At 41.8% G+C, this 23615-nt stretch overlaps 1 protein-coding gene across 1 annotated transcript; it reads left to right on the top strand.

Moving 5' to 3' along the window:
* LOC129106101 (constitutive coactivator of PPAR-gamma-like protein 1 homolog) lies at positions 1 to 22923 on the top strand. Its single transcript, XM_054617430.1, has 17 exons — positions 1 to 556; positions 2059 to 2305; positions 2400 to 2482; positions 6177 to 6305; positions 7856 to 7946; positions 9869 to 9957; positions 10050 to 10285; positions 11894 to 11987; positions 12080 to 12301; positions 12514 to 12685; positions 13369 to 13618; positions 13759 to 13873; positions 15198 to 15407; positions 19680 to 19869; positions 19988 to 20126; positions 20206 to 20302; positions 21463 to 22923. Exons 1-17 carry the CDS (start codon positions 83 to 85, stop codon positions 21760 to 21762), a joined length of 3138 nt encoding a protein of 1045 aa, XP_054473405.1. The 5' UTR covers positions 1 to 82; the 3' UTR covers positions 21763 to 22923.
* Positions 22924 to 23615: the final 692 nt, after the last annotated feature.

Raw genomic sequence — 23615 nt, 5'->3', positions numbered from 1 at the left:
GGGGAGAGAGGCGCACTGACTGCAACCACCTTTGGTTTAATTTCTTCCGATATTTCGCTTTGAAGTTTTCCTCACGCTCACCATGGGAGTTCACGGTTTCCAAGAGTACATTGAAAAGCACTGCCCCGGCGCTGTGGTGCCGGTGGAGCTCCAGAAGCTCGCCCGAGGGAGTATTGTTGGAGGCGGCCGGCAGGGACCTCCTCAGAGTCCGCTGAGACTGCTGGTGGACGCCGAGAACTGCCTCCACCGGCTCTACGGAGGCTTCTACACCGACTGGGTCAGCGGGGGCCAGTGGAACCACATGCTGGGCTACCTGGCCGCCCTCTCCAAGGCCTGCTTCCACGGCAACATTGAGCTCCTGGTGTGCTTCAATGGCGCCCTGGAGAAGGGCCGCCTTCACGAGTGGGTCAAGCGGCAGGTGAACGAGAGGCAGACCGCCCAGCAGATCATCAGCCACGTCCAGAACAAGGGCACCCCGCCGCCCAAAGTCTGGTTCCTCCCTCCCGTGTGCATGGCCCACTGCATCCGACTGGCGCTCCTCAAGTTCCGCGTCGGGGTGAGTGATAACTCCGGCCTGGCAACGCCTGTTGAGCGGAGCCACTCCGGACCGCCGCCGACGGACGTTAGCCGGCTTTCTGGTTAGCCCGCTAGCTTGCCCACCATGGCATCTCTGCCAACTTCACCCATGATAAAAAAAAAAGCCGTTTCCACCCGCGGCTAAGCGAACCAGTGTGCCGCCATGAAGACTTAGCATTGGAGTCATTGGCCTGCTTTTTAATACTTCTCTTTTAGTGACCTTACCTCAGACTGTGAATGCATGTGATCAACATTATTATCGGGTTTGATCATTAATCAAAGAAACGACTGACAAACTGAACTGTCCCAGTCTCATAGAGCCAGAAGGGGAGTTTGCAAGAAAAAACAAGTCCACCTAATCATCTTAGTATTTTTTTTTTTTACCCTAATTCACTGCCACAAGCAGATTTTCTTAGCTTTCCATGAAAGTGAATTCACATATATTTTGGGCTAGTCATTTAGAAAAAGTCTCCTTTAGCTGTCAGAATTTTTGATGCTCATCTTTTCACTATTTTCTGAATTTTCTTTAGGCCAAAATGATTAATGCGGAATAAAAAATGGCAGATTAATTGATGTTTTGAATATTACAGAAAAACATCCCCTAAATTTTAGCTATGTAGGACCACTGCAAAATAAAGGAATTCATATTTTTTGTTTATTATCTCTATAAAACAGTACTGCTGCTTCTTTTTCTGCACGCAGAATTATCGAACTGTTATCACACAATAGGGCAAAGATGTGTTCAGATCTTTTCACAATTTGCATGTAAAGATCAGGGAGGCTCCTGTTTACCGTATATTGGTACAGGGTTGATACTGATCTTATAAAAGGATTAATTCAGCCACAAAATGACCATTTGTATAACAATTACCCCTAAATTCTTTGAAGAAAACTTGCAAAAGTGTCTTAAAACTTGCATTCTCTCTACTGTCCATCAGGGGGTGACTCCTCCGGTTGTATAGAAGTCTATGAGAAAATGACCCTACTTCTCTCTTGATTTATTACTACCTCAGTAAACATTGTAAACATGAGTTCATGTCAATTCTTCTTCAATACAGCCTGATGTTCATTTAGTAAATTATGGTCCATATAGAGTCAAATAGCCCATAAAGCAGGGTATGCTTCATGATGACTTAGTCCACTTATATACTGTCTATGGTCGTGTGCTCACTACCGACCAAACACGGGCATCTCCACAAAACCGTTTTTCACACGAGTTTACACTAACTCGTGTGAAGCTCTTTTGTCACATACTCACGGAAACACTTCAGATGTATAGCTTATTATTTCTCTCTTTCATTTGGTTATCCAGTTGACTGCGTAGAGTTTCACACAGAGCAGCTCAAACTAAACCACACCTGGTTTGTGATCCTCTTCCTGTAGCCTGCTCTCAAGTGGCTAATACAGCATGTCTATGTAAGAGGGTTTAGTTTGAGGCTTAAATCATCTTAAGGCCTAATTCTTGTCATGTCCACTCCTCAGGTGGTCCAGAGCATGGAGGACCACCACCTGGAAGTGATGGCCTTATGCAGGGAGAGCGGCGTCCACGGCCTGGTTGCCTACGACTCTGACTACGCCCTGTGCAACATCCCGTGCTACTTCAGCGCCCACGCCCTCAAGCTGAGCCGCAACGGCAAGAGCCTCACCACCAGCCAGTACCTAATGCACGAGGTGGCCCGGCAGCTCGACCTCAACCCAAATCGTTTTGTTGTTTTTGCATCGCTTTTAGGTTGGTGTGATACTGCTGGACAGATTATAACTAGAAAGGCTTTGTTTAAAACAAGGCTAACTAACACCACGATGCTGTTGCATGTTTTTTCTAGGAAATCACATACTGCCTGATGAAGACTTGGCTGCCTTTCACTGGAGCTTACTCGGTCCAGAGCATCCATTAGCATCTCTGAAGGTAAAGATTGAATGGTGTTTTCTCTTTATCATCACAGGGCTGGTAATCTGCTTCGAAATGTACTGTGAGCTTTGTAAGTGAATTAGAGCAGCAGTGGGACAGTTTTCAGCAAGGCGGCACCATCCGATTCTATAAAGTAAAGCCAATGCAGAAGTGCCTTTAACTTGCACTTTCTCTAATGGCCGACAGGGGGCGACTCCTCTGGTTGTATAGAAGTCTATGAGAAAATGACTATTTCTCTCTTGATTTATTCCCTCAGTAAACATAGTAACCATGAGTTTATGGTCTCAATCTCTAGTTTCAAGTCTTCTTCAATACAGCATGATGTTCATTTAGTAAATTATGGTGCATTTAGAGTCAAATAGACCATAGAGCACTGTATGCCTTAGGGCGGGGCTACCTTGTGATTGACAGGTTGCCACCAGAGCGTTATCCAGGTTTTGGGAGTTGTCCGTGTTTTTGTTTTACAACTTGAACCCTTTCACAGTGTGTTTTCAATTCTTGAAAGTTGATTGTAACCTCGCCTATTAATATATTCTGTTGTACTTAGCTCCGTCCTCTTATGTCACATCTGTTGCAAAAACAAAGATGGCGTTGGCCAACAACCAAGATGGCGACAGCAAAAGGGCCAATCTCTCATACTTTTCCCTTTAAAACACCATCTGACTGCAGTATTTAAAGGTTCTATGTACAATATTCAGAGCTATAATACAGCATCAAACAACAATTGTCCATGTAAAGACATAGTGGAGTGATGTCTTATCTGAACTGAGAATGATGTCACTCTCCCTCTGTGTGTGTGTTGTAATCTAAGTTTCTCTGTGCTTTGTTTACATTGCTGCGCCTGTTAGTGGATGCAGGCGTGCACCACTGGCTAGCTAATGGCTCTGGTTCCCCTCAGGTAAACAGTGTCAGCTCCTTTGCCGTTGTTTGCATTGTTAGGGCTGAAAGCGCCGTTAGCTGCTAGCAACCAGCTCAGCCTTTTGTGGAGGCAAAAGATGTGCTCTAAATTTCAAATTGAGCATCCTTAAATAATGTGTAGGTTATAGGCTTTTCTAAGATGGCCATGAGAGCTCAACCCACTACCAATTAGAAACACATTCAAAGAGACAAATGACAGCCAAATACAGAACTGTGTTGCAAGAGGCTCACGGGACATTGGGAAAACTGCAAATTCAAATATCTGACTTAATATACACAACAAATTGTGAAACGGGTGTAGTGTAGCTCCTTTGGGGAATGGCTCAGTGCGTAGTGAGTGTGTGGTCGAGACTGTGGCTCAGAGCACACAGGTCACTGGGTAATTATGTTAGCTATAACATTAATAGTTATCAGAAACGGTAAGAAAGGGACGAGCAGGTTAAACTTCTGGTAGGTTTTGCTGACATGACTTCTAAACTCACTTTGCTTTTTTTGTTTATCGGTTAATTCAATATTTGACCGTTTTTTCATTTCAGAAAGGATTGGTATACATTTTAAATATAATTCATGATGTCAAACTGCAGCCTATTTTGAGTAAAAAATAGAAAACAGACTGTCCAGCTTACTTTGAAGGAAGTCCTTGAATAAGTTGGCAGTCTGAAAACCATCCGAGGTACTCTGATTGAGAGTTAAATGTCCTTTATTAAATCATGGGTCATCGAGAGGAAAACTTATTTAGTTTTAAACCTTTAATTAAACAATTTGCTATTTCTGTTGGTCCTTGAACGTTACTTGATGACAAAACTGAAAGTCACCATAGCCAGCTAACATAATGTTAGTCAGTTTTACAATTAATTGGGTGTAGCTGGACAAATAATTTGAGTTGGCAAAAGGCTCACGCGCCAATATCTTCCAATGAAGTTGCAATAGAGAACCATCAAGAATTTACGTAACATCAAGGCGCAGGAGTTGCAAAAAAATTATACCAAAGATAATTTGATTCACATACAAAACATATGTGGTTGTCAACAAATTGCAGTCTGCAAAATATGTGGTTCCATAATTAAAGAAGGAGACGTTGATGGCACGCATATGGTGAAAAGTGCATTAGTACTTGTTTAGTTTGAGAAACTTAAAGTTAGAATTAGGGACTTGACTTGAAACTTTCCACTCTTGACTTGGGACTTGACTCGGGACTTGCCTGTCTTGAGTTGGGGCTTGATTTGGGACTTGTCTTTCTTGACTTTGGACTTGTCGGTTTTGACTAAGGACTTGACTTGAGACTTGCCTGTCTTGAGCTTGGATTTATTTGACTTGACTTGGAACTTGGCTGTCTTGAATTGGGACTGGAGCGCTACGACTTGAGATTTACTTGTGACTTGCAAACAACAAGTTTATCCCACTTCTGCTCGTTGGACAACAAATCAATCTGAAACTGTTATGGATATTTTTGGAAAAGAAGATTTAGCACCGCTGCATCTCCAAAAGTTGTAAATAAGGAGAACGCTGGGAGCTTCATTTACCACCAGCTGCCAGCACGACTCAGTGACGTTGCTAAATGTTCATGCATGGCCGATGCAGTGCAGGTTAGAGGAATATGATAGTCATGGTTTGGTGAATGGTTGAGTCAAACAGTTGCATGACAGCAGTGCCGGACAGTTTTAGGGCACAGTGTGTAAATGGTTCAGCTGTTAGTTTTGAAATGACTGGCTGTGATTAAACAGAAAGTCATCTGGTTCACATGTGCAGCCTGACTGAGGCTGACCTACCCTCCATCGGTGGCACACAGTCAATCTTAAAAACTAATAATGATAAAAAAAAAGTAGCGTGCAATTTTTACCAAATACAATTTATTATACCGTCATATAAACTTAAAAATAAGCATGGAATTTAAAAAGAACCAATAAATATAGTTAATAGCCAAAATAAATACTAATTTACATAAACATAAATCTCACTTTATTGGCTGCTGTAGTCTTTATTCAACCTGGGACATAAAAGCTCATCAAGAAAAAAAAATATTTCTCATCACATGGACACTGAAAATATTGGTAACCAAAACCGCTGCTATGTTGATATCGATGAAATGATGGCACTCGAGGCGTACAAAGTGTCTTATTCTGCAGCTGCCATCGCGTGGACAGTTGTTTTTTTCATTAATCTGCTTCAGTGTGTAAGGGCTGAGTCAATGAATTTAGCGCTGTTCAATTTCTGTCATTTAGCCAAACACACCGGCCAAGCAAAGTGTGGACTTGGATGCTCAGTGATATGTGGATAGTTACGAGAGGGCCGCAGAGAAAAGCACACGGTTTGTTTAAAACTGTGGCTCGCTGGCAGAACACTATGTCACTGTGCAGGCCGGTGAAATAATAATGACATTTTACTGATTCCTATTAATTCTCCCTACCTTTTTCATCTGTTGTTATTTGCCAAATGTTTATATCTCATATCTGAGGGATATTTAGCAGAATCCCTCTTTTTTTGGAGAGGGGGGTTCTTTTTTCATGTTGTCCGTCCATTTTAGGGTTGGAGGGAATTTCTTCAAATTTGGCACAAACGTCCACCTTGACTCAAAGATGAATTATTTTACAATTTTGTGGTCAAAGGTTACTGTGACCTCACAAAACACGTTTTTGGCCGTAACAGAAGTTTAAAACAGATGTCTTAATAGGTTAAACTGATGAAATGATTTTGGACAGACATGGATGTAAACTGCAACGTATTCCAGTTCTCCCTGTACGACTTAAAAGGTTGACCTGTGATCGTTCCTCAGGTGCGTGCCCACCAACTCGTGCTCCCACCCTGTGATGTCGTCATCAAGGCTGTGGCTGACTACGTCCGCAACATCCCGGACATAGCCGACCTCGAGGCCGTTGCTAAGGACATCTTCAAGCACTCACAGGTATGAAACGTAGCTGATGTGTCAGTGGTGTAGATGCTCACCGTTTGGACGAATGGCTGTAATGCGGGCCGATCACTGACTTGTTGTGGAATGAACTTCACCTTCAAACCTTGTGTTTTTGCTGTAATGCTCTGAGCAGGATGCATCTGAAATATTCAGAAATGAGCTGAATAGATTTAAAGTTTTACAGCACTGCAGAATTATGTAACACAATGAGAAAGAAAGAAAGATCAAATTTAGATTTTTAATTTACATTTTCCATCTGTTTTTTTATAGCACTGCTATGAAACTTCATCTTTGAATTTATACTAGTTCATGTGATTCAAGTGTGAGTCCTGACCCATGCCTTAGTTGTATGACCTTGCTTCATAATGTATACTGTTCGGTATGAAACAGTTGTTGCCTTCACCTATATCGTTAGTTTTGTTGCCTAAACCTATAACGTTCGTTTTGTTGCCTCCGGGAGCTAATTGTTAACTGAGATGTAGGGCTGGGTGATAATTCAATATGATAATTTATCATATTTCATCCACGCCGCGTTTTGGCTTTATGGTTGTGGTTGCCTAAACCTGTCGTTTGCCTAAACCCAGTCGTTTGTTTTGTTGCCTAAACCTGTCCTTTGTTTTGTTGCCTAAACCCGTCGTTGGTTTTGTTGCCTAAACCCGTCGTTTGTTTTGTTGCCTAAACCTGTCCTTTGTTTTGTTGCCTAAACCCGTCGTTGGTTTTGTTGCCTAAACCCGTCGTTGGTTTTGTTGCCTAAACCTATATCGTTCGTTTTGTTGCCTAAACCTTTATCGTTCACTCTGTTGCCTAAACCTATCGTTCACTCTGTTGCCTAAACCTATATCGTTCGCTCTGTTGCCTAAACTTATATCGTTCGTTCTGAATCCTAAACCTAGCGTTTGTTTTGTTGCCTAAATCTAAATGTATGTAGTTATTTTAAGCCCAACCATGATGATTTTCCAAAACCTAACAAAGTGGATATGTGGCCTAAACCTATCTTATTTTCAACGTAATAAAAAAAAATATTTCTGAACGACACAAAATATTGTGCTCTAAAATACTTTTTATTTACCAAGTATTTAAATCACACAAGAGTACACAAAGCACTTACATAATATAGACTATCTATTTATCACATTACCAGAAAACATGCTATATCATGATATAGACGATCATATTTTAGGTTTTGTCCATATCACCCTATGGCAAAGTAGTCTCCTGACGAAACAAAGATAAGAGTTATGTTATTATTTCAACTTTAGATTGAATCCACTAAACATATTATAAATATCAATATGTACACAGACCGTACAACCTCCCGTTATTGTCCCAGTAAACACAGTTTTGCGGATTCTTTACCAGCTGATGGTTAGTAGTTGGATTTCTTGTTAAATAACTGATGACTGTAAATTTAGATTGTATGGTCCCAGTAGTAAAGGAGAAACTCTGAGTCATATTTCTTTAAAGCATTTGAGTTGTTTTTCTTCTTCTGTGGTGTCCTCCGACTGCTGCGTGTGTGTTCATCTTATCTATTGTTTTTCTTTTAGACGTGCACCGATGACAAAGTCCTCCGCTTTAAGAAGGCAGTGGAGTACTACTCGGTGGCCAGAAGCTCCTCCCACTTCCCTCCACAGTTAGGTGGGTTTCTGTCTAATGATGCTGCTGAATCCTGTTGCTGGTGTTTGTTTGTTTTTATACAGAGAAGCTGTCAGATTTGGTCTTTGTTGACCTGGCTAGTACACAAGTTGGATGAATGTGAGATCGGAAACAAACACAGACTGATAAATATCAGATGCCTTTGTGGTGTAAAATGACTAAATATACTCCACTTTCTTTTATGAAAGTGTGCTGGTCATGCCCAAACAAAAAGATCTTCGCAAATAGTGTTTGCTTAATCGCATTCAAACCGTCATCGAGATGTAATGCAGCGCTATTTTTTTTTTGATTGATTTGTTTTTCTTTGCAACAGTAGAGTCTCCATGCTGCTTCCTTAGCTGCAGCAGGAATGCTTAACAACACTTTAACAACCAGAGGTAGAGACACAGTCAGTGTGCACTTTAGTTTGTGTGACTCGTTACATCGCTGACATTTAGATTCATATTTAAATGTTCACACTGGGCCTCTGGTGTGGTAGATTTTATTTAGAAGGTAAATGTGACCTTTGGGCTTTTAGTTATCAGAATATGTTTAGAGTGATACAGCCAGAGGTTCTTTTTGAATTTTCTGACTTTAGTTTGTGTGTGTCATTACTGAACTGACTGGAGATCAGTGAGATTCATTTCGCACCAGGCCCCTTTCTTTTTACACATTTTATTGAAGTTAAGTAATGATGATATTATTACATATACATTCTACTCTGATTGAAGGTTTTTACAGTGCAGTAGCTAAATAAAGATTCACGTTATTCATTTCGATTCACAATTGCGATGAGATCATTTTCTCATATCGTTCAGTCCTAAATAGCTGATAGCTTTCTTACTCAGGTGTGACTTATTTAATATTGGCTGCAGACTGTTGAAGTGCTTTCCATTTCAAAAAGGTTGAGATTGTAATTCCAATATTTTATTTATTCAAATGACTTTTAAAAAAAATTATATTGAGGGCAATTCTTGAATCACTTTATCCTTTTTTCGCTTAAAAGTGATCCATTATTATATTTTAAATTACAGACATCTGCTTTCTGTATATGACGACGGATAAGTCACAAGAAATGTCTGCTCAAACCAGCTTTGAGGTCATTCAGTAACAGCGTCACTAGGGAAGGCTATGGTTAGTCGTAAGTTATTAAAATCTCACTGGAAAAAAACAAAAAATGTCAATCAAACAAATAATATTCCTTTCTAAAAAATGAAGGACCGTGCAGTGCTACTGTAAAACATAGCTGCGGTGGATGAGAGACGGCAGACGGAGCAGATTGAAATATCCATTTTTCTACATGTGTACATGTTCATGCTTTTTGAAAATGTGTATTGATGAAGTATTGGCATTTTACTCATGAAGGTTTGACAGTAACGAGCGTAGTTATCTCCACTTCAGTGTCTCCACCGTGCCTCTCTGCTGCGCTCCATGTCAGTGTTTGTTTGTTTGTGTGTAGTTGGAGGAGCTCAGCCCCGACACAGAGAGCAGAGGAGATGCTCGCTGCAGCGTGATAACAAAGTACACCAACACAAGTACTAATAAAAGATCAGATAACATTGGAGCTTATTAGTACTCCGGTCTTTAGTAATTTAGAACCGGTGGTCGATTAATACCAGGTTTTGGTTCCCATCCCTTAGTGTGACAAGTACATCTAACACTTAGTATGTCTCTATTAAGGCAGATCTAATCATCAGTATCAAGATAGAGATCATGAATTTATGTTAAAAAACATATTAAAGGGTGATATTTTATAACCAGATTTTAATTTTTTTATTTCCTTTATTTAAAAGTAACATCTTATTTTCCCTTTAAATTACCCCCCACTTTTACAAATCCCAAACTTTCAGAAACAAACACAGTACAGCAGGTCCTCTTTCTCTACAGTCTATACGCTGATATTTTTTTCTGTATGTGTCTCATAGTCGGACCAAAACCAATGGGAGTGTCCGCTGCAGTGCCGTTTCCAAAGATGCTTAACATTCCACATGTGCCGCCGCCCGTTAAAGCCGGGGTAAGACCGGGAATCACACTCTGAGCTCAACGATTCAAATCCCGCAGGTGGTTTCGACTTCACAAGAACGTGTGACGTGTTCCACGTTTTAGGTCCAGCACCCGCACCCGGATCTTCTGGTGGAGCGCTGCCCTGCTCCGGACCTCGTGGAGAAAGGCCCCCCGCAGCGGGACAGCTTTGGCAACACTCCTCACGAAGGGAAGCACACGCCGCTGTATGAGAGGTCGACTCCCATCAATCCCCACGACCACCTGGAGGCCGCTCTCTTCAACGCCTCCTCCTCGTCCTCCTCCACGGAGAACGAGGAGAGCTCAGGCACAACTGCCAAGTGAGTACGACGCAACACTTTCCTCTCTGTTACTGGAACTCTTCAGGCTCTGCAGTCCAAACCAAGACTGCAAACTTTATTACTCCTTTCAACATTGACAAAAGCAGACCAGATCCACTCTTTCCATTCCTACCTTTCACAATAAAAGTGTTTACCAGAGGGAACTCAAATACACTCATTTCAATAAAAGGAAACATAATTTCCTGAACAATGAACTGGTGCAAATCTTTTCAGACCTTTCATTGGAAATGAGTTGCAACTCCCGCAACTTCTTATCACTGCCGGTATGAGTAGTCATGACGCAAAATACTCACAGGTGAGTCTTGGACACAAATACAACGAAACCGTCATATCTCATCATGCATCCCTTTCAATAAGATGATGCCATGATGAACGAATCAAATGAAAAAGCAGGAGAGATATTGTACTTGTTATTCCACAAATTCTTCTTTCTTGTTTAACCCTGGTGCCTACGTTACCCACAATGCAACGCCACAGCCGACAGTTCAGCCGATCAGAGATTCAAGCACGTTCAAGGCCCATTTAGAAAGGACATAAGTTTAAATGATTGCTTTAACCCTTTACCTTGCCATGAGACAAGCCTTTTCAACGGGGACAGATGCCGTTCTACTGCTGTTAGTTTGTTTGTTATTGTGTGGCTCTTGGAACAAAACTAATGTGGTGTCCACAGCAGTACATTGCCTAAGGTATCGTGTTTGACTACTGCTACTAGGATGGATCAAATATGTAGCGACGTCATCATGCAGAAACCTACATCAGGTCTCTTTGGACAGAGTTTTTGAAGGGATTGGGAGAGGAGCAATTTGACACTAAAACAAACGTACTTCAACCAAAATGTGAATGTTCGGATTTGCATTCATAAGGAACACCATTGGGAAGATACAGAATGATATAAAAACCTAAAAAATCTAGAAATAACAATGGACATGTCTTTTCAGGGGAGTTCAGTGCAAACACCTAGTGGAAATTCCCCTTGCATTAAGAATATTTGCCCTAAGCAGCAACTGGAAGAACTATTTCCTTTTTAGTAGCATTTATTTCCTTCCGCTATCAACCATGATAAATTAATAAACAATATTGCTCCCTGTTGTAGAAGTGCTATCCAATGACTTTGTGTGTAACCGCACCGCACGACAAATCTGATGAGCAGCGGGCCCCAGAGGTCTGTTACACTCACACCTTTCTTTTCTTTTGTGGAGCTGGTTGCTGTTTAAGTTTCCCCTCCTCAGATCTCAGGAACATTGCTCTGACTCTTCTTTCACGGCGTGAAGCTCCATTCACAGTGTTTGCCCACTTTAGTTTAGGATGTTAAAATTATTTCCCTGCCTCCTGTGGATAAAGATAAGGCCGCTGTCGTTTTAATTTAAGATATCACAGTGAGTGGATGTTTTGTGTTGAGTCCTTCTCTGTCATTTTGGATCGCAGACAAAGGTAGATCTCTACAGAAACGCTAAATGCTCCAGAAGTCATTATCAAACAAATGAGACTCAAAGAATGTCAAACTAATCTTTCCTGTTGATACGAAAAAGTGACACTGCCTATTATCATCATGGAGTTGTACTGAACCATAAGTTTCTGTTTCTTCAGTCATGCTGGTGACCATAAGGGAGGATGGGGGAAAAACGGACATGCTCCACATTCTGAAATCACGCCAGGAGGAGAATCGGGGGACAGGACAAAAGTGAGTGGAACGTCAGCAACACATGATCTGAAATCTCACAAGGAGACTGATGTGAAAGCGCCGTGTGTCCCGTCTGTCCCGTCTGTCCTCAGGGCCACCTCTGTGGGACCCCAGCTGCGGGCCCGGGGTCAGGGGCCGAGGGTCTCCACGGCCTGAGAGCTCAGATCCCCTCGCTGCTCTCCATGCCCACCAGGAACCACATGGACGTCACCATCCCGGCCCTCCCCGCCGTGGCCCCCGAGGTCCTGCGGGTGGCTGAGCACAGACACCAGAAGGGCCTCATGTACCCCTACATCTACCACACTCTCACCAAGGTCAGGGAGTTGGACTCCTCTGGTCACATTCTGATTCGTGTTTTGGATTCGAAGCTGCTCGTATCTTGTGTTTTGTAACAACAGCCTTTGAATGTAAAGCTAAAGGAAAAATACAACCAGAAGTTTTTACATTTCTAGTCAAAGTCATGCTAGGCATACACACCCTACATTAGTGAGTGGATTCTGATTTGGGTAATGGTGTTTGTGTGTAGGGAGAGATCAAGCTGTCCGTTACCATCGAAGATGAAGCCAACAAAGACCTGCCTTCAGCAGTGCAGCTGTTTCGGCCAATCCGCCAGTACGTTTATGGAGTGCTCTTCAGCCTGGCCGAGGCCAGGAAGAAGGCCGAGAGGCTCGCCATGAGGAAGAACTGCCTCCCTGAATGTGAGTCCCACGGTTGGAAAGCTCTTTTAAGTCTTGCATCCTGTACGGAGGTTTCTGGGCCTGTATTTGTAACAGTGAAACATGTCTGTTATGATTTCCAAAATGATGTCTTCAAATTATCTGAAACAATCCATCACCCCAAGATATTCAGTTTACAGTGATGTTAACCAACATCATTTTAGCTCAAACATATGATCATTAACTTCTCCTCAAATTTGTTTCTAATTGATTTCATGTTGATCAACTAATTGATTAATTTACTTTTTAGTGCAGCTCCAATGTTTTGCATTTAACATTTTACCACCGTTTAATACTCCAAACACATTGCATTTATTTTATTTAATACTGAAACTGAAAAAGGAAAAAAAATTATGTGAATATATATATTTTCTTTTTTTAATTTTTTTTAAATATTTATACACACAAAAGGATTTTATTTTTTTATATATATATATATATATATATATATTTTACATTAAATTTTTTCTTTCACTTGATATTTAAAAGTCACAAAGATCCATTGTTAGAAATATATATTTTTAATTATAATGAATTATTCATTATGTCTATAAAGTAATTACATTAAATGATCGTGATCTTAATATTGACCGATATACCATGATAATGATTTTTCCCATAATGGAACAGCCTGCCTGATCTCTTTCAAATGTTGTCCCCTCCAGATACACATGTCATGGTCAAAGAATGGGCTGCCTACAAAGGCAAGTCTCCCCACACTCCAGAGCTGGTGGAGGCTCTGCCCTTCAGGGAGTGGACCTGCCCCAACCTGAAGAAGCTGTGGCTGGGGAAGGCCGTGGAGGACAAGAACCGCAGGATGAGAGCGTTTCTGGCCTGCATGCGCTCCGACACCCCAGCCATGCTGAACCCCGCCAGCGTCCCCACGCCCCTCTTGGTTCTCTGCTGTGTGCTGCGGTGAGTAGACAGACAAACTACCTAGATTTCACTTTCACTGTGAGAAGTCCAGTGTGAAGTTTAATTAAAGGGAGCGAGGCTTTCTGAAGACAGTTCTTTTGGTATTTGTAACGCTGTTAACCTTCTGTGTTTTGCTTCAGGTTTATGTTACATTGGCCAGGAGTAAGAATTTTGCGTCGTAACGAACTTGACGCTTTCCTAGCCCAAGCACTTTCTCCTAAACTTTATGAGCCTGACCAGCTGCAGGAACTGAAGGTGATTGTGTAGCGTTTATTATATGGGGAGTGTCTGAGAAACAAACGCAGCGTCATGAATATCCGGGCCTTTATCTGCCATCCTGTCAACGACCTCCAATTGGTCTGTGTGTATTTAACAGCTGTACATGTCAGATAGGCTGTGGATACACTTGTCTTTTGTCCTCATACCAGGACGCGTTTACTCTCAAGTCTGTCTCGGAGATCAGATTATGATCGCATTGGGACCTGATCAGCCAGACCACATGCCGAGGTGACCTGGCTCACATTGAGTTCTGATCTCAGTGAGGTGTGGACAGCATGTGGGCACAATCCAGACTATTTATGAAATGCAGGTCTCCATCACCCGCCCCCCCTAATTGGGAGGAAAACCGGGCTGGAGTGCAGCTGAAACCTGCTGTCTGAGTCCTGTTGAGGTACTGCTGATTAAAATGAAACCTTTTCCAGATTTTTTTCTGGTTCCTTCAAAATAAAAGCTTTTGTATTAAAAGATTATGGGGGACTTTTATTGTGAAGCATCAATAGGAAAATGTGTTCATCACTAAATTGGCAAAACTTTGTTAGCAATGAAACAAGTCTGCTAATATTGCAGGAAGAAAAAAATAACAGAAGCTTTTATTGTGAAAACCATATAGGAAATTAGGTGTGTTTGTCCACCATTTTACAGCGGCCCCTTTGAGCCTCCGATCTGGCCGGTCTCATTGAAGTCTCAACTGGACACACATGAAAAAACTGCTGTATTCCGATTTTACGCATCCAATCTCAAAAGTCACACTGAGAACACAAGCTTAACCACGGCCTCAGTTTTTTGAGATTTGGCCCACTCCTGTTCATGTTGTTCTGTTTCGCTGGACACTCCTCATATTCTGACTATTAAACAACTTTCTCGTCAAAACACAGTTTTGTACGGGCATGTTGTTCCTGAAGCCGTAGCTTTTTTCGCTAAAATTATGCTCTGAGTGACTTGGAGGGGTTCTCCTGTCACGTGTGGATGGTTTATCTACTCCAATGTCTTAGTTTTGACCGAGCTCACTTCTCATTTGTCCCCTATTGTTAATGTAAACCATCCACAGGAGCTGTGCGCTTTGGTCCCTGTGGTCTGTCTGTGTGCATCTCTGTCGACCTGTCTGCTGTACGCTGTGCCAGAGCGTCCAGTTTGTGCACCGCTGTATTTCTGCAGCCGGGAGTGAATGGGCTGCTTTCGCTTGCTCTGTGCTTTGCTTTGCACTTCGTTAATGTGAATGCTCTGTTGGGCTGTTGGAAGAACATATAGTTTTTTTAATTCATCTGGAAAGTTCACAAGTGTGGATGTTTCTCCTCTACAGATCGACAACCTGGACCCTCGAGGAGTCCAGCTGGCCGCTCTGTTCATGAGCGGCGTGGACATGGCCCTGTTTGCCAACGACGCATGCGGACAGCCTATTCCCTGGGAGCACTGCTGTCCCTGGATGTACTTTGATGGCAAGCTGCTGCAGAGTAAACTCATCAGGGCCAACCGGGAGAACGCCCAGCTCATTGACCTCTGTGATGGTCAGGTACATCCACACCACCCATACATGCTCCGACCAAAGGCCTCGGCGTAATTGCACCATGTCTACAGACCCACAGTAAATGTGGATTGAAAAATGTAATGGCTATAGAACGCCAGCATCTGAGTTTGGATTGGTTCCCCATAAGCCTCGCTGTCTTGATACATTTCTGTCTGCCATCTGGTCACCATCTCTCTTGAAAATGAAAGCTTAAGGGCAGACGCTGCCAAATGTTTATAACAGAAACACTTTGGTGTTTTTTTCTTTATTTATCACAGAACTGGGATCAGGGTTTCTAGTTAAACTGTGGATTCTTAGGGCTGTTTCTTGCTTTTTGAATGAATCAGGCTGCTAAGGTGAGCCATGTTGCTACTGCTAGCATTTTGCTTGCTGCCAGAAAACAAATCAGGAGCCACAAGGAAGCCAGGCCCAAAAATAGATGCTAGTGTTAGACAGTGTTGGCCATATTGCTAATACTACCCCTAGCTATTTCTAGCAGCTAGAAAACGAATTAGGAGTGATATGGAAACCAGGACCAGCCAGGAACAAAAGTAGATGCGAACGTTAGCGACTAGCACTAGCTGCCAGAAACATGTTGTAAACCAGCATTAGTTAGCACTAGCATCATGGCAGAGGTGTAAAATTAGATGCTGGCGTTGGCTAGCGTTAGTCATGATGGTAATGCTAACGCTAGAATTATCCGTCAGAAACGGACACCTCATCATCGTTTGATAATCTAAACAAATAACTTTTTTTTGCGCTGGACTTTCTAGAATGAGCAGTGGTGAAACTTTGCCTACTACATTCTGTTCTATCTAATCCGGTTGTGTTTGCAACAGGCTCTTACATTCTTCATAAACAAACAAAATATAATATTTATACAAAAAAAGGTCAGATACCTGCTAAAGTATAAGTACAAGGTGGTCACAAGGTGGTATTTTATTTACAAGTTTTGACACTTAAAGTTTTAATATGTAATACCTAGCCAAATGCTCCGAAAGAATAGGGGGCAGCATTTCACTTCTTCACAACCTAAATTTAGAGGCATCAACTCTTCTAACTAACAGAAGGGCAAGAATTTGACCAAACTGCTGAAACTCTGATAGCCAGTCAAAATAACAATGCTGTCTTTTTTTTTTTTTTTTTTTACTTCACTCCGCTGGGAGGAGGGCAGTCGGCAGCTACCTTTTTGATGCTGGAGTCTCAAAATGTGTAAATACGAGTTGTTTGCTTATTTGGAAAAAAGGCGAGGAAGAAGATGGCCAGCTGACGATGCAAATCATGCAGGTTCATATTCAAACAATTCAATTCAATTCAGTTTATTTTGTATAGCCCAGAATCACAAATTACAAATTTGCCTCAGAGGGCTTTACAATCTGTGCACATGCGACATCCTCTGTCCTTCCCTCACATCGGCACAGGAAAAACTCCCCTAAAAAACCCCTTTAACAGGGAGAAAAAAGGAAGAAACCTATGGGAGAACGACAGAGGAGGGATCCTTCTCCCAGGATGGACAGAATGCAATAGATGTCATGTGTACAGAATGAGCAGCATAACAGTTCTTAGATACAACACATTCAATGTATATGACATAAATGATTCATATAATAAGACTACTTATAATAACAGCAGCAATTATTACAGTAGAATTATAGCCATGAAAATAGGGATAGTAATGTGACTAATAATAATAATCGAAGTAGCAGTGGGTGTCAGTCGGCTCACAGCAGGAGGCACGACTACGGTCCAGGTACCACAACGATTCATGGAAACCTGCAGAACGAGAAAGCAAAAGGGCTTCAGGGTGGAAGTAAAGCTAAAATGCTTAATGGTACAGGTAATAGTAATAGTAATGTGACTAGTAATAATAATAATGGTGGTAGCAGTCGGTGTCAGCAGGGCCGTGGGATGCAGGTCCAGGTACAGCCAAAATGAAGCTTAATGGGTAGAAGCAAGTCAATAAGCGTAATAGTACAGGCAATAATAATAGTAATGTGACTAATAATGATAGTGGTAGTAGTAGTGGGTGTCAGCAGGGCCTCAGTAGGTGGCACGATGACAGTCCAAATATAACCCCGATTCCTGGGAACCTGCGAGGCGAGAAAGCACAAGAACTCCGGGGAAGAAGCAAAATCAGTAATGTGCATAAATAGGAGATTAATACATAAAGAAGGAGGGAGAGAAGAGGAGAGAGGAGCTCAAACAGCCAGTGTTTCAAAAGTGTTATGCATTCAGCGCATTGTTATGCCTTGATGATGCACACGGTGGTTTGTGATGGAAGCACCAAAAGGGCAGGACATTTTCTGTCTCGCTCCAGTCGTCCCTGAGCTCTTGAATCATCTTTTACACAAGTACAACAAGTACGATCATCACAATGTAAATAATGGCTAACCTCCATAAAGATTTGATCAAACGACTATTATGTTCTGGAACATCAGGTTCTCCAGCAGTAAAAGCACCGCAGTCTGTTAACCCTCTGAGAGCTGCAGCATCGTCGCTGATCCGGGCCGACATAACTGTCTTTAAAAGGCTGTAGTGGGCTGAAAGCTAGACCGAAGACAACGGTATCATATGAAACTAAACATGACGAATCCACTGGTTCCAATCATATCATGCTAGCTTGTCGGGAAGGAGGCTAAATAATGCTACATTATTAGGCTACATTTTTGACGAGGGAAAACGGGAGTAGCGATTTTTCGCAAGGGTCCCCTAACCTCTCACTTCAGGTTATGTGAATGAAAAATGGGTTCTATGCTACCCTTGAATCTCCACTTTACAGACAAGTCCACTTTATGATAATCACAAGACGTTTGGGGCAAAAACTTGTTGTTTGAAGTTGTTTGAATGCAGTATAAATGTTATTTTTGCCTTATTTAAAAATGGTGTATTTTGATATTTCTACATACTTGGGTCCCTCAACAGTCTTTGAATTGTATACATTTAGTTTGACTGGAAAGCTAAGTCTTTTGTAGATCCAGTGAATCCAGTTGTATTAATGTGCTATGATGTCAGTCCTCAAAGTAGCCATTTCTTTGTAGTGAGACCATTTTTTCATCACAGCCTCCTGAAGCTTTGACCTCCACTAACTAAAAGACCTAGAACATTCAGAGGATGTATGGCTTTGATAGGTATATTGATAATAAGGGGGTTTCTGAGCTGTTTCCAGAAAATAAGTGCTTTTCTGCAGTAAACTCCAAATGTCAAAGTTTTAGACTCAAAATCACAGCATGGGTAATTCTATTGTGTTCCTCAACGTCTTGCTGCCTTAATCTGGTAGTTTAGAGGTATTTTGGATAATTTCTATCAGTTCTCAATTGGTCAATTTATTTTTAAATTTAGCACTAAATCTATGTAATAAATGGTATCAAGACATAAGTCAATCATAATGTTCGAAGACTTTTTACATTTAAACAATTTATTTTAATTATTAAATTAAAAGAAATCAGATTTTATGACTAGAATAACTTGGAGATGAGGCGCCCCACGTGAAGCTGTAAAGGGGACAGCTACTGACCTGAGGCGACACCAACCTGTCACCCAAAGAGGCCACGCCCTCAATTATGCCTAATTTTAAGCCTTAATATTATTTAAAAATGCGAGTCATATAAAAATGTAACTCCGTACAGTCCTCATGAACGGGTAAATTAGCTCTAGAGACCAAAACTGTGTTTTGTACCCGGCTGTAAACATGTTTATTTCTGCTGTTAAATTGGTCATTTTAACATAGAGGTCTATGGAGATTAACTCCCTTTTGGGGTCAGCCTCAGGTGGCCATTTGAGGAACTGCAGTTTTTGGCACTTCGCGCTGGCTTCACTCATTAGCACGGGAGGTTTGCCGTTTGAGTGGGAACTACATGGCCCTCGCCTTGTGGTGCTCAAAGAGCAAAAAGAATACATTTGAAAAACTCTACAGCAATGTCCATTTCCGGAAACCATAACCCGGCTACTCAAGACGATCCACAGATCTTTGTCGTGAGCACTTTCATAGGGGAACTATTTCCTTTCTACCAAACAACAACCGTATCACCACGCAGAAGTGTTTTTTCTTCTTGTAGGAAGTCTATACAACGCCATTTGTGCAACGATGATGGTAGCCTCTTCTTTTACAAACTTGGTCCTCATTTCGGACACAAGTGGGTTATATTTTGAAAAAGCCAGAAAACTGGGCACAACAATAATTAATTCCCGTCTGTTAATGGCCGTCATTTGGGCGTATCTGAAGTCCTCTAAATGTTGACAGTAGAGATGGTTAACAAGCGTTGGTCTGTTTCCCTTCAGCCTGAGCTGGCTGCCAAGGTGGAGAAGATGCGTCAGAGCATCCTGGAAGGTCTCAACTTCACTCGGCCGCCTCATCCTCCTCCGTTTCCCCCACCGCCACCTTGTGGGATGCCTTTCTACCCCCTTCCCGGCTCCTTCTACCCCCCGCCCCCTATGATGCCCCCTCAGGGGAGAGGCAGAGTGGTGCCTGGTGAGTACAGTGCCTTGAGCTAAACCAGGTACCAAGACTAGAACTAAATCGGGGTGAATGGCGCAGCACAGCGGATGCACCTTGCTCAGATGCATTGTTTTTTTCTCTCTCCCACAAGGACTCGAAGGAATTTCATCGCAGGGTGGGAAGCTGGAGATAGCCGGCACTGTGGTGGGCCAGTGGGCGGGAACTCGACGCCCCCGAGGAAGAGGAGGCTTCCCCTTTCAGGTGGTGTCTGTCGGTGGACCAAACAGAGGGTGAGCACAGAGAGAAGGAGGTGCGTACTTTATGAGTATTTATTTGTGAATCATGTGGACTCTTTTGTGTCTTCTGCAGTCGTCCCAGAGGTGTGATTTCCACGCCTGTCATCAGGTCGTTCGGTCGGGGAGGCAGGTACCACACTCGAGTCTTCAAAAGTCAGCTAGCTTACCTGGTGAGTGAGTGATGAGTCACGCAGATTGTACATTTTCCCTTTCTGTCCTTCTGTCGTTCATTATTTTGCAGCTTGTCACTGCATGCATTGGTTTTCATTTTGGAGTACATTTTTGTTCACTAAGCAAAATGTTTTCTTGACAGACTTGCAAGCCATGGCTTGTTTAAAGCATAAACTGTATAAAATGAGTGGTCACCGTGACTTCAGCCATTGGTTTGTGCACTTTGAATTTGAAGCTTCAAGTTCAGCATTTTGGCCATCGCCATCTTGTTGACACAAGAGGGTGGAGCTAAGTACAACTGAAGGCTGACTTTTTTTGGTGACCAAAATGTTACAATTAATTTTCAAGAAGTGAAAGACGGAAGGTTAAAGTATTGCTTTAAGCTTACAATGTTGGAACTTTAAAGTAAATTCCAAATTTTGAGCAACAATATAGCAGGAAAAAACTGTTTGCCATGTAAAGACATAGTGGAGTAATGTCTGCCTGAGAAGAGAATGAAGCCACTCTTCCTCTGTTTGTTGTCTGAGCTTCTTTGTGCATTGTTGACATCCCCGTGTTGGTCACGTGTGCTGTAAGTGCATATTAGCGTGCACTGCTTTCATACAGTGTTTACAGTTGATAACACTGTACATAATAACCGTTAGCATCGCTAGCTGCTAGCTGCCGGCTCAGCCGTCTCCATGTCGAGAGCCGTGTGGAAGGAAATACCTCAATCATAGATAGCATGCTCTGTATTCCTTATTGAGCACTTTAAATTTAAATGGATTTATTCAGAGATGGGTGAAATATAAATTCCTCAAAAACTGGGAAAATTACCTCTAGTACCCTTTTATTTTTTTTAAGGAATGTGAGATAATCATATAAGTTGTGTTTGTGCTTCAACATGGACTACATGTGCTTCACAAAGATCAAAATACAGCTGTTGTTCTTTTCACTGTTTAATCACAGGGCAATGACAATTGGATGCGTGGGAACTAAACGGCCCCTCAGCCGGTCTTCTGTTTAACACCCTTTAATCTTACTCATAATTAATTTCTTGTTTGTCACCAGGACTTACAGCCCACATCTGGATTTTCTCTGTGTTGCACATGATTTAAAGAAGAGCCCTTGCAGTCACTGTCGCACTTTCAAATCCTTTTTTTTGTCCTTTCTCCAACAGAGTAAGCCTGCTCATAAGCCTGCTCTTAAGTCTGGACACAATGCAGCGAAGGAGAGCAAGAAGCCCGAGACAGAGGAGAGGAAATCCTCCCCAGCCACAGAGAACGGCGTGGAGAACGAGGAGCCGGACCAGCTCAACGGAGATAAAGAGGAACGCGGGGCTCTCATCAAACCTGAAAGTGCCTTTAGCAGCGACTCCAAGACGCGCAATTCTAATCCTCACTTAAATGCACTAAACGTAGATGGCGGCTGCCGCAGAGAGGAGTTTCTGGAGGCCGTCGTCTTAAAAGCAGAAGAGTAAGCCTATTTTTCTAGCGAGGGTGAAGGATGAAAGGTGGAACAGGGTTCGGATGTCTGAGAATTTCGAAAGCCTACAGTCAACGTACCCTTTGCCTGTCAGATAAAAAGATGAAATTCTCAGTAAAACACATGAGATACACACAACTGCTAGTTTAAGCAATCGGTCGCTCCATCACTGAGATTTTAAATGTTTGTGGGAATGATACTTTTCTTTTTCACTAGAATATTAAAGAAGCTGTCATTTGGAAATATTTTACTTCTTCTAGGTTGACACGTCAAGGTAGTATCTGTTATCAATTTTGTGTTGTGTTTGGGTTTCAAACAAAGCAACTCGGTCCAATTGTTCAGTCATTTAGCTGTAGGCAACATTTCAACACCCTAAAAATCCGACCCAAAAAGAAACTCTTAACACTCAACTTGGTTCCTTTGAGTACCACAAACCCCCTTCTGCATGGTTCACAGTGTCAGAGGTGTGTAGTTATTATGCATGACGCCCTTTTTTCCTTCTATCTTCACATAGCACCGGGTCCATTCACAAACTAATGGATGGCGATGTAAACGGTATAAAACAAAAAAAAAAGTTTGATTTGTTCTGACCTTGGAGTTCTACCTACTTTGGAAGTAGCGTATTCACACAATGTTGTTCTGTCATTTTTTGCATTAGTCAAATATCTGAGAGAAAAGGGGAAAAAAAGAATTGCATAAAAGCTTTGATTAATCTTTTTGTAGCTTAAAGAAACATACTCCAGCTTCTAATTAAGACCCAAGCCGTCAAACCAGTAATCGGTTTTAACTTCAGTGTTGTTTTCACACTTTTCACACTCATTTAACAGTTTTACCCTCCTATTCAGCTTTGCATTTTCATTAATGATCACAGAAATGCCCCCTCCCCCCTCCCCGCCAGAGCTAAATAGGTTACCTTCAATGTAAGTGGATCAGTTTCTTCCTAACTCATGGATTGTCATAAGAATGAACTTCTGTTGGGTCTGATTGAATATCGATGGATTGATTGTGGCGCGGTGTGTTTGAAGGCTACTTAGCGAAGCAATTAATAAAACTCTATTCTTTTAGTACAAGTTTGTTGCTTGTTTGTTTATACCTCATCACACTGTAACAGCATGTAGGCATTAATATTTCACCTTTTCCCCCTGGCTCGCCGACTTGACTCTCTGCATATTTAAATTGCTGCATTCATTTTTTAAAAGTGAGCAAATCTGCTCCAAAGGCAAAACGGGCCAAATTACAAAATGATGGCTTGTAAGATTTTTCTTTTCTTTTAGAAATGGAAAGCTGATCCTCTGATCTTAACCAGTTCAGGCAGAAGATATAATAAATACATTGGCATCACAGAGTTCAACCTATGTTTACATGATTATACTGTTATAAATAATAAAACAATCCCAACTATCTTTTTACAGAGCTTTCCACCACATTAGAAGAGATGATTCTTGTCATATTCTAAAGTGATGGGTGTGGGTGAACTTTGACCTTCAGCAATACATATTTGAGAACGCTCTATCCACATAGGGACCCATAGCTTTCATAATTCCGGACACTTCTCAAAGACATTCTGAGACTAGTCGTAGGATTTATTTGACAATACCGTAATGCCTCTGCAAATCATCCAAAATGATGTATTAGACTGTTAATATTATTGTGAAGCCAGAGATGTGGCTGACGCCATATCATTTTCCAGTAATGCCCAATCCTTACACAGTAGGACTACATGTGTAACGTGTTTATTGGAAAGCCCTTAAATGTCCAAACATTACTGATCCATGACCTGTTTCCCCATTGCTAACTAAGACCCTGCCCCCCAAAAAGTCATAATAAATTGACATCATATATTTTATT

This window comes from Anoplopoma fimbria, chromosome 17 (genome assembly GCF_027596085.1).
Source record: "Anoplopoma fimbria isolate UVic2021 breed Golden Eagle Sablefish chromosome 17, Afim_UVic_2022, whole genome shotgun sequence".
Taxonomy (NCBI): Eukaryota; Metazoa; Chordata; class Actinopteri; order Perciformes; family Anoplopomatidae; genus Anoplopoma; species Anoplopoma fimbria.
The sequence above is the reverse complement of the archived record's forward strand: the minus strand, read 5'-3'. Positions and strand labels throughout refer to the sequence as shown.

Coding starts and splice junctions, on each gene's coding strand:
- LOC129106101 (XM_054617430.1), top strand. CDS start 83: ATGGGAGTTCACGGTTTCCAAGAGTACATTGAAAAGCACTGCCCCGGC. Junction 11,988..12,079: donor AATCGGGGGACAGGACAAAA/GTGAGTGGAACG, acceptor GTCTGTCCTCAG/GGCCACCTCTGTGGGACCCC. Junction 15,408..19,679: donor TTGACCTCTGTGATGGTCAG/GTACATCCACAC, acceptor GTTTCCCTTCAG/CCTGAGCTGGCTGCCAAGGT.